This window comes from Dreissena polymorpha, chromosome 9 (assembly GCF_020536995.1).
Source record: "Dreissena polymorpha isolate Duluth1 chromosome 9, UMN_Dpol_1.0, whole genome shotgun sequence".
NCBI lineage: Eukaryota > Metazoa > Mollusca > Bivalvia > Myida > Dreissenidae > Dreissena > Dreissena polymorpha.
The window spans coordinates 69308812-69321324 of record NC_068363.1 but is presented as its reverse complement, the minus strand read 5'-3'; the positions used below and the strand labels follow the sequence as shown (position 1 = coordinate 69321324).

The 12513-nt window shown below is 38.6% G+C and overlaps 1 protein-coding gene across 1 annotated transcript in view; it reads left to right on the top strand.

Moving 5' to 3' along the window:
- Positions 1-12513, top strand: part of LOC127846135 (uncharacterized) — a 45073-nt gene that overhangs the window by 21478 nt on the left and 11082 nt on the right. Inside the window, exons 10-13 of the mRNA XM_052377312.1 lie at positions 1280-1421; positions 3377-3536; positions 4193-4374; positions 11009-11127. Of these exons, the coding sequence (XP_052233272.1) occupies positions 1280-1421; positions 3377-3536; positions 4193-4374; positions 11009-11127 (603 nt within the window). The remainder of the gene's footprint in view (positions 1-1279; positions 1422-3376; positions 3537-4192; positions 4375-11008; positions 11128-12513) is intronic.

The window sequence follows — 12513 nt, the reverse complement described above, 5'->3', positions numbered from 1 at the left end:
TTGGGGATTGACTATCATTTAAATGTGGGTGAAGGTTAATGTATTGTTCTAGTCTGGGCAGATCATAGTAGCAGTCTTAAAACATGTCTTGATGATGGTGTTCATATCTTTCAGACTGACTCTGTTTATATTTTGGTCTTCATTCGCTACCAGATTGTCCGTAATGTCTGCCTCATTACATCAGTGTCTTTCTCGTTGCGAGAGGAACCACTAGAGTACAATTATTAAGCAATTTATGTTTGGTAGAGCTGCTTTCAGGCGTGACAGATATTTTGGCTGTTTCTCGCAGTATTTTCATTATTTGCTGCTGTTTATGTTTTCAGCATGTATCAAGGCTTCAGTCGCCGCATAGAAGTTTCTCAAGTCAAGGCCTTTGTCTGCCACTGTCCGTCTGGGTAATGCACTTACGAGACAGCCCCTTCTTTTTACTGCTTCTGTTGTTGACTCATCTATACAGGTCCTTATTGATGCGACCTTTGGGTACCTTTCTTCAATAACGTTGGCTGTCTTTTGTGATGAGATTGAGGACTGTGCTGTTGGACCTGGGAAGCCGTCATCCAGGAGTTGTAGCCGTATTCCGGTGAATTCGTACTGTGCCTTGGTACAACAGATTGATGATATTTGCATTGGCTCCTCACGGTGTTGACGCTAGCTTCCTTACAATCTTACGTTTCGCCTGGCTGTTGCCTCTGCGCTCTGTACCTGTTGTCTTCATTTCATTCTTTTGTCGATTGTGACCCCCAAGTAAATATGTTACTCTTCCTGTTCGAACAGAGTATTGTCCAGTGTTGCGTTTCCAGACTTAACTTTGGTGGATAGTGTGTTATAGGGTTAAAAAACAAGGTCGTAAAGGAGAAGCTTGTAACCACCATAGAAGTCACATGTGCTGCTCACTCGTCATAAAATATTCTCTGAACACTTCTGCTTATAATTTCTCAGACGTGAATGAATCCTGTCAATTTAAAAACATGAGGCAGGACAGTTTTCCATATGTTGCGATAGTTAAACTATTTTAACACTCTGAATGTCACATTTGTTACCCACTTACCGTGCAACTTGATAATACCTTTTCACATTGTGTTTTGATATATATGGGTTTAGTTGAAAAAATATGTTAGTTTGTTCAAACACATGGTTGCCAGGTCTTGCAGTTTTCTGCAAAATCTAGTGTGGATTATTGTTAACACTTTATCATATCTTTTAGACAGTTTTTGTTTTCCTCAGCCGAACAACGAACCACTTAGTTCATCATAAATTGATTAAGCATTTTGTGTTTCAGATACATACGCTGTTTCTATCTGGCAACAAAGACGGCGACATCCATCGGCAACAATCCCAAACCAACCAATACGTTGGAGTATTCTTTTATGACAGTATACTGGGTCTCCGGTGTCTTTGTGTTCGCGCTTCTGATTGGTCAGGTCAGTCTCTGAACTTGTTCTATTAATTATTGTTTAGCATTCGAAACAAATACTATTATCCTCTATACGTTGTAAATACATATCACTAGCTGATATTACATGTGTCATAATTTATGCAGAATGCAAAGTACTGTTCTTAAATACTAGAACGTAACTCAAATCGTTACAAAGGATTGATTATAAAAAACACACACATATTTTATACAAATTGTATTCCGATATAAGATATAAACAATGTTGATCTGCATGTCTGTGATTATATCTTTGGGGAATTACTGTTTTGTTTAGCGATTGTATCGCATACTACAACACGTATATATATATAGTCATTTATAATGGCCATCACTACTAATTTACCAGTATTAACCTGAAACATGACATTGACTAAATTATAATGTGGTGTATCATCTAAAAACACCCATAACATAATAAGAGGTATCCGCTTAAAACTACAAATTGTAATTAAATCTGCTTGACATATTGTCGTGTATCCATAACGTCGGTGTTTTGATGTTATACTCTTTTCTATACATTGTTTATTCTGAGTAAAATAGGAATCAACCTGAAATCTTATTTGCAGACATATGTTAGTTTGTTGTGGGCGGGAGATTGTAGAATATACTAGCCATATCCTCCATATTTTCAGTGGTGATGTCTTTTTTTAAAATTCATTTTGTTTCCTGAGTTTAAATTGAAATTACGGGATATAGACTTGAAACTTAATATATAGGTATATATCAACGAGGAAAATCGCATTGCACAAATATATAACTTGTTTCTTTATTGATATTCTGGTCTATAATAATTTTTGTATTTAAATTACGTAAGGATCATACCTCAAAACTAAGAGAGAAAGTATTATTTTTAAACTATGAAGATCTGAATGGGGGATTTAAAATAAACAACGGTCACCTCTTTTCATACATTTCTATTCGTTAATTCGTTAATTTAATTTTTTTATGGCAAATATCCTGCATACTAATTAACTTTTCACTTATGGCATAAGTATTTAAATATCAATGAAGGATGTGTGTGACACTTATCTATTGCTTCCATAGTTCAAGAGTGATTTCACTATTCTAATTTGTATTAATACTTTTTGTCTGAGGTTTATCTTGGAAAGTATTGGAAGATTTATTACAAATTAACAATCAGAAACAAAAATTTGATCTGGTCATCTGGAATTTTTACTTTATAATGCTTAGTTAACAAGAAGAGATTTATTTCATAATGCCTCAAAGTTCTTATTATGTTGCTCTGGTGTTATTGAGCAATTGGATAAGTTTAGTATGTAAATCCAATTATCAATGTGTTTTCTATTTGAATGACGATGTGATAAGGTTAATGTTTATTTACATTCCTACGATTTGTTATTTCTTTAACCGGTTTAAACCGCGATTTTAGATTGACATTCTCAAGGAAGTATCCCAGCTTGAGTTGAGAACTTGAGAGTACAACGAGAGAATGTCGGTATTCTACTAATATCTATTTAACTTAAACATATGTAGATGCCATTGAAGGGTAATACAGTGCACAAGACCATACATCCACCGTTGCTAATTGTCATGCTTAACAATATTTGTTCAAGCATATAACGATCGTAATTTGAGGTACTAGTATCAAGAAAAAACTTAATGTGGAAAAAGCATGTACATATGTGAATATGTTCATGAAAACTGAACTTCAAATTGTCATAGACAAAGAGTCTAGCGTTTTTTTTAAGGTACGACATTAGATATATGATTACCGATGAATGAGTGACAACTAGGTTAAACTCATTTGATCACACAAAGACTATGCTTGACTGGAATATGTGATTGCCTCCCTTCAATGAATAATGTATAATTCGTCCTTTTTAGTATATCTACGGTGTTAATTTAGACTTTAACTGAACGCAATCAGTTATCGTTTCTCGTGGTGATTTGGTCACATTGCTACTCATATTATATTCATAGATTCGCGACATTGTGGACGCCGCCAACATGGTAAAGAGAACGTACACAAAGCGCATGGACGCCGCGTTGAACTACGTGAAGAACATGAACCTCCCAAAGGAGACGCAGGATCGAGTGAGGACCTGGTTCATATACAACTGGCAGCAGCAGAAAGTCATAGGTAAATATTGGTAACTTTTCATAATTCACTAGGAGTATAAGGGGAGGACATGGTTCATATACAACTGGCAGCAACAGATTGCCATCGGTAATATTGCTTAATAGCACATTTCCATTGGAGAAATAAGTGGATTCCATGACTCATACAACTGGCAGCAACAGAAAGCCATCGGTAATATTGCTTAATTGCACATTTCCGTAGGATTTATAAGTGGATTCCACGACTCATACAACTGGCAGCAACAGATAAGTCATCGGTAATATTGCTTAATAGCACATTTCCCTTGGAGAAATAAGGGGAGGACCTGGTTCATATACAACTGGCAGCAACAGAAAGTATCTGAAAGTTATCGGTAAATATTGTTTACATTTCACATTTCGCTAGGAGTAATAAATAGAGGACCTAATTCATATACAATTGACAGCAACATAAAGCCATCTGTAATATTTCTAAAAAGCACATTTAGCTGGGGGTAATACGGTGAGGGTATGATCCATTTACAACTGGCAGCAAACATCATCGGTCATCAAATATCTTCATTTTCAACTTCTCCATTAGTAAAAGGTTCACACAGTATTAATATACTTTTGATTAAGTCTTAATTATTATTACGATGCGTCAATTTGTTTCGTGTTAGATACTCGTGTGTATTTAAGACGAGCGGCAGATGATGAACGCCTTGCCGATGAAGCTCCGGAAGGACCTCGCTATCCACGTGCACTTTAACACGCTTAGCAAGGTGAAGCTCTTCTCCGATTGCGACAAGACGCTGCTCTACGACCTCGTGCTCAAGTTGAAACCCATCTTGTACCTGCCCGGAGATTACGTGTGCAAAAAGGTTAGTGTTTAGTCAATGTTTAACATTTTTCGTGGTTTTGGTTGCGTTTCCCATTCGTGTTTGTCGACAGCGAATTGTTTGAGAATATTCCTTAACCTAACAAAGAGGAAATTTTGATATTTTTATAAAACTGGATATTGGTTCAAGACGTTTATGGATTGAAGAATAGAACAGGACTCTACTACAGTCTTTAGTTGTTCACAGTGTTATACGTATTCCCTCGATGAAGATTTTGTTTGTAAATGATAGATAAGTCGTCATGGTGTTATCTATTATTTCATTTGTTTTCCCAATAAAAACTTGTCAACCAAACAAAACACTATATTGGCCCTATTGGTCAGCTCAGCGAATCAAAGAAAGATAACGGAAATGTTTTGACAAAAGAACAACTTACTACTTAGTAGTATCTGAACTGTCTTTAAAACATGCTTGCCTAGTAAATTACGTATACTTCACTTGTACTCAATCGTTCTTTTCGCCAAAACATCGACATCGTCGTTTAGATGTAACAGTTTACCGATTCCCTCCTTGCATAAGCCCTTTAATGTACCAATATACCGATTCCCTCCTTGCATCAGCCCTTTAATTTTTATCAGTATACCGATTCCCTTCCGGCATAAGCCCTTTAATGCACCAGTAAACCGATTTTCCTCCTTGCATCAGCCTTTTAATACAGAATTCCTCCTGGAATAAGCCCTTTAATGCAACAGTATACCGATTTCCTCCTGGCATCAGTCCTTTAATGCACCAGTATACCGATTCACTCCTTGCATAAGCCCTTTAATGCACCAGTAGACCGATTTTCCTCCTTGCATCAGCCTTTTAATGCACCAGTATACAGATTTCCTCCTGGCATAAGCCCTTTAATGCACCAGTAGACCGATTTTCCTCCTTGCATCAGCCTTTTAATGCACCAGTATACAGATTTCCTCCTGAAATAAGCCCTTTAATGCAACAGTATACCGATTTCCTCCTGGCATCAGTCCTTTAATGCACCAGTATACCGATTCACTCCTTGCATAAGCCCTTTAATGCACCAGTAGACCGATGTTCCTCCTTGCATCAGCCTTTTAATGCACCAGAATACCGATTTCCTTCTGGCATCAGCCCTTTAATGCACCAGTATACCGATTCACTCCTTGCATAAGCCCTTTAATGCACCAGTAGACCGATTTTCCTCCTTGCATCAGCCTTTTAAAGCACCAGTATACAGATTTCCTCCTGGCATAAGCCCTTTAATGCACCAGTATACCGATTCTCTCCTGGCATCAGCCCTTTAATGCACCAGTATACCGATTCCCTCCTTGTATCAGCCCTTTAATGCACCAGTATACCGATTCCCTTCTGGCATCAGCCCTTTAATGCACCAGTATACCGATTCCCTCCTTGTATCAGCCCTTTAATGCACCAGAATACCGATTCCCTCCTGGCATCAGCCCTTTAATGCACCAGTTTACCGATTTCCTCCTGGCATCAGCCCTTTAATGCATCAGTAAACCGATAACCTCTCGTTATCAGACCTATTATGTATCAGAATACAGACATAATCTTGTTATCAGGCCTTTTACGGCCCATTATGTTTCAGACTACCGACATTCTCTCGGTATCATGCCTATAAGGTATCATAATACCGACATTATCTCGTTATCATGCCTATGACCTATCAGAATACCGACATTCGCACGTTTTCAGGCCTATGATGCATCAGGATAACGACATTCTCTCGTTATCAGGCTCATTATTTATCAGAATACCGACATTCTCTCTTTATCATGCCCATGATGTATCAGAATACCGGCATTCTCTCACTATCAGGCCCATGATGTATCAGAATACCGGCATTCTCTTATTATCAGGCCCATGATTTATCAGCATACCGACATTCTCTCATTATCAGGCCCATGATGTATCAGAATACCGACATTCTCTCGTTATCATGCCCATGATGTATCAGAATACCGGCATTCTCTCATTATCAGGCCCATGATGTATCAGAATACCGACATTCTCTCATTATCAGGCCCATGATGTATCAGAATACCGACATTCTCTCATTATCAGGCCCATGATATATCAGAATACCGACATTCTCTCGTTATCATGCCCATGATGTATCAGAATACCGACATTCTCTCGTTATCATGCCCATGATGTATCAGAATACCGGCATTCTCTCATTATCAGGCCCATGATGTATCAGAATACCGACATTCTCTCATTATCAGGCCCATGATGTATCAGAATACCGACATTCTCTCGTTATCATGCCCATGATGTATCAGAATACCGGCATTCTCTCGTTATCATGCCCATGATGTATCAGAATACCGACATTCTCTCGTTATCATGCCCATGATGTATCAGAATACCGGCATTCTCTCATTATCAGGCCCATGATATATCAGAATACCGGCATTCTCTCATTATCAGGCCCATACTGTATCAGCATACCGGCATTCTCTCTTTATCATGCCCATGATGTATCAGAATACCGGCATTCTCTCTTTATCAGGCCCATGATGTATCAGAATACCGACATTCTCTCATTATCAGGCCCATGATTTATCAGCATACCGACATTCTCTCGTTATCATGCCCATGATGTATCAGAATACCGGCATTCTCTCATTATCAGGCCCATGATGTATCAGAATACCGACATTCTCTCATTATCAGGCCCATGATGTATCAGAATACCGGCATTCTCTCTTTATCATGCCCATGATGTATCAGAATACCGGCATTCTCTCTTTATCAGGCCCACGATGTATCAGAATACCGACATTCTCTCATTATCAGGCCCATGATTTATCAGCATACCGACATTCTCTCGTTATCATGCCCATGATGTATCAGAATACCGACATTCTCTCATTATCAGGCCCATACTGTATCAGCATACCGGCATTCTCTCTTTATCATGCCCATGATGTATCAGAATACCGGCATTCTCTCTTTATCAGGCCCATGATGTATCAGAATACCGACATTCTCTCATTATCAGGCCCATGATTTATCAGCATACCGACATTCTCTCGTTATCATGCCCATGATGTATCAGAATACCGACATTCTCTAATTATCATGCCCATGATGTATCAGAATACCGACATTCTCTAATTATCAGGCCCATGATGTATCAGAATACCGACATTCTCTCATTATCAGGCCCATGATATATCAGAATACCGACATTCTCTCATTATCAGGCCCATACTGTATCAGAATACCGACATTCTCTCTTTATCATGCCCATGATGTATCAGATACTAGCATTCTCTCTTTATCAGGCCCATGATGTATCAGAATACCGGCATTCTCTCATTATCAGGCCCATGATATATCAGAATACCGACATTCTCTCATTATCAGGCCCATACTGTATCAGAATACCGACATTCTCTCTTTATCAGGCCCATGATGTATCAGATACTAGCATTCTCTCTTTATCAGGCCCATGATGTATCAGAATACCGGCATTCTCTCATTATCAGGCCCATGATCTATCAGAATACCGACATTCTCTCATTATCAGGCCCATACTGTATCAGAATACCGACATTCTCTCTTTATCATGCCCATGATGTATCAGAATACCGGCATTCTCTCTTTATCAGGCCCATGATGTATCAGAATACCGGCATTCTCTCATTATCAGGCCCATACTGTATCAGAATACCGGCATTCTCTCATTATCAGGCCCATACTGTATCAGAATACCGACATTCTCTCTTTATCAGGCCCATGATGTATCAGAATACCGGCATTCTCTCATTATCAGGCCCATGATGTATCAGAATACCGACATTCTCTCATTATCAGGCAGTTGATTTATCAGAATACCGACATTCTCTCGTTATCATGCCCATGATGTATCAGAATACCGACATTCTCTCATTATCAGGCCCATGATATATCAGAATACCGGCATTCTCTCATTATCAGGCCCATACTGTATCAGAATTCCGACATTCTCTCATTATCAGGCCCATACTGTATCAGAATAAAGACATTCTCTCTTTATCAGGCCTATGATCTATCAGAATACCGACATCCTCTCTGCATCAGGCCCATGATGTATCAGAATACCGGTTTTCTCTCTTTACCATGCCCGTGACCTCTTAGAATACCGACATTCTCACGTTTTCAGGCCTATGATGTATCAGGACACCGACATTCTCTCGTTTTTAGGCCCATGATGTATCAGATACTAGCATTCTCTCGTTATCGGGCCCATGATGTATCAGAATACCGGCATTCTCTAATTATCAGGCCCATGATGTATCAGAATACCGGCATTCTCTCATTATCAGGCCCATGATGTATCAGAATACCGGCATTCTCTCTTTATCAGGCCCATGATGTATCAGAATACCGGCATTCTCTCATTATCAGGCCCATGATATATCAGAATACCGACATTCTCTCATTATCAGGCCCATACTGTATCAGAATACCGACATTCTCTCTTTATCATGCCCATGATGTATCAGAATACCGGCATTCTCTAATTATCAGGCCCATGATGTATCAGATACTAGCATTCTCTCGTTATCGGGCCCATGATGTATCAGAATACCGGCATTCTCTAATTATCAGGGCCATGATGTATCAGAATACCGACATTCTCTCATTATCAGGCCTATGATGTATCAGAATACCGGCATTCTCTCTTTATCAGGCCCATGATGTATCAGAATACCGGCATTCTCTCATTATCAGGCCCATGATATATCAGAATACCGACATTCTCTCATTATCAGGTCCATACTGTATCAGAATACCGACATTCTCTCTTTATCATGCCCATGATGTATCAGAATACCGGCATTCTCTCTTTATCAGGCCCATGATGTATCAGATACTAGCATTCTCTCTTTATCAGGCCCATGATGTATCAGAATACCGGCATTCTCTCATTATCAGGCCCATACTGTATCAGAATACCGACATTCTCTCTTTATCATGCCCATGATGTATCAGAATACCGACATTCTCTCTTTATCAGGCCCATGAGGTATCAGAATACCGGCATTCTCTCATTATCAGGCCCATGATGTATCAGAATACCGACATTCTCTCATTATCAGGCCCATGATTTATCAGAATACCGACATTCTCTCGTTATCATGCCCATGATGTATCAGAATACCGACATTCTCTCATTATCAGGCCCATGATGTATCAGAATACCGACATTCTCTCGTTATCATGCCCATGATGTATCAGAATACCGGCATTCTCTCATTATCAGGCCCATGATGTATCAGAATACCGACATTCTCTCATTATCAGGCCCATGATTTATCAGAATACCGACATTCTCTCGTTATCATGCCCATGTTGTATCAGAATTCCGACATGCTCTCATTATCAGGCCCATGATATATCAGAATACCGACATTCTCTCATTATCAGGCCCATGATATATCAGAATACCGACATTCTCTCATTATCAGGCCCATACTGTATCAGAATAAAGACATTCTCTCGTTATCAGGCCTATGATCTATCAGAATATCGACATCCTCTCAGCATCAGGCCCATGATGTATCAGAATACCGACATTCTCTCGTTACCATGCCCGTGACCTCTTAGAATACCGACATTCTCACGTTTTCAGGCCTATGATGTATCAGGACACCGGCATTCTCTCGTTTTCAGGCCCATGATGTATCAGATACTAGCATTCTCTCGTTATCGGGCCCATGATGTATCAGAATACCGGCATTCTCTCTTTATCATGCCCATGATATATCAGCATACCGGCATTCTCTCATTATCAGGCCCATGATGTATCAGCATACCGGCATTCTCTCATTATCAGGCCCATGATGTATCAGAATACCGGCATTCTCTAATTATCAGGCCCATGATGTATCAGAATACCGGCATTCTCTAATTATCAGGCCCATGATGAATCAGAATACCGGCATTCTCTAATTATCAGGCCCATGATGTATCAGAATACCGGCATTCTCTAATTATCAGGCCCATGATGTATTAGAATACCGACGTTCTCTCGTTATCAAGGCTATGACCTATCACAATACCGACATTCTCTCGGTATCAGCCCTATGATATATCAGAATACCGAAAATCTGTCGTTATCAGGCATATAATCTATCAGAATACCGATATTTTCTCGGTATCAGGCCTATGATGTATCATAATACCGACATACCCTCGGTATCAGGCCTATGATGTATCATAATACCGACATTATCTCGTTATCATACATATGATCTATCAGAATACCGACATCCTTTCCTTATCAACCCTTAATATTCCAAATGACCGATTTTCTTGTGTTCTCCACCGATAAGTGTTCTCTAAATTGTTTCGTGAATGTATACTGGTTTCCTCTCGGTATCAGCCTTTAGATGTACCAGAACACTGATTCCCTTTCGTTATCCACCCTTATATGTATACTTAACCGATTTCCCCATGTTATCCACCGTAAGATGTTCCCTTAATTGTTTCGTAACGGTAATATACATATTTCCTCTCGTCATCAGACATTAACTATACCAGTATACATATTAATTCTCTATATCAACCTTAGGTGTATCAGAAAACCGATTTCCTCTCTGTATTAACCCATATGTGTAAAAGTATATCGTGTTTTTACCAGGGCGAGATCGGGAAGGAGATGTACATCGTCAGTCAGGGGATTGTTGAGGTGGTCGGCGGTCCAAACAACGCCCTCGTGTTAGCCACGCTTAGAGAGGGATCCGTGTTCGGGGAAATAAGGTAGCCACAATAGGGATTAAGGCAAATCTCTCAGTTACAAACGCTGCGATTCGCATAAGAAAGAGGACACTAATTGGAGCTATTTATTTAAGCGCGATTGCACCGAAACCTTTGTATTACAAATACGGTCGAAAGTGTGTTTCGTGGAAAGAGCCAGTACGAACATTATGTGGTAAATCGTTAGTATTTATTGTAATGTGTCAATCTCCACGCAGAGTTGTCGTTCCATGCTCTCACAAACAATTTCTGCCATCACAAGAAAATCCTACCATATTTGGTAGGATTTTATAAATAGTTTTTTTAAGTATTTTATTATGAAAAAAGTATCATTTGCTGTTGTATTTTGAAAAAAGTGTTAAAGTTTATGTTAATAATAATAATAATAATAATAATAATAACAATAATAATAATAATAATAATAATAATAATAATTACATTAATAAAAAAGTACAAATAACAACGGTAAAATAATTCCTCTGCCATCACAAGAAAATCCTACCAAAAAAGGTAGGATTTATGAAGTGTTTTTTTAAAGTATTATATTATGAAAAGTAGAATCTTTTTTTCTTTTTAAACTAGTGTATAAGTTTAGGTTAATAATAAACAAATAAATTACTTCAATTAAACAAGTAAAATAACTGTAAAATTAATTGTACTATGTGGCTGGGCTATCATCACGCGGCTGGTTATGAAGGCAGAGATTGGATCCAGCTATGCAGGTCCCAGTCAAATCTCTTCGCGGATGTTGTTAATTTATTTGTATGCACACAGTATTTCATACTTTCGTGATTATAGCTTTTATTATCTTCGTTACTATTGTAAAAGTATTATTTAGTTTTGATAACAAAATTTGATCGTTGACCTCTGTGAAAAAAGGTTTTGTGCATAAATTCTGAGTATACCAAAGTGTATTCAAGTATCGTTAATACTTTGTGATAAACTGCATGAACAACTGCATGACGGACGGACCAACGGTAGGTAAACAAAAGTCACCTCCGATGAAATAGTAATTGAGTTCGCGTGGAAACAGTAGTCGTAAACAGACAGACGGATGGACAAATGGAGAGATTGATCTGCATTATATAAAACATGCAAAACTAGTGTACATACTAAGTTTCGTGATTATAGCTTTCATCTTCTTCGTTACGTTTTTTAAAATTATTGTTTCAGTTTTGATAACAAAATTTGATCGTTGACCTCTGTGAAAAAGGGTTTGTGCATTAATTCTGAGTATTCCAAAGTGTATTCAAGTATCGTTAATACTTTGTGATAAACTGCATGAACAACTGCATGACGGACGGACCAACGGTAGGGTAAACAAAAGTCACCTCCGATGAAATAGTAATTGAGTTCGCGTGGAAACAGTAGTCGTAAACTAACACATAC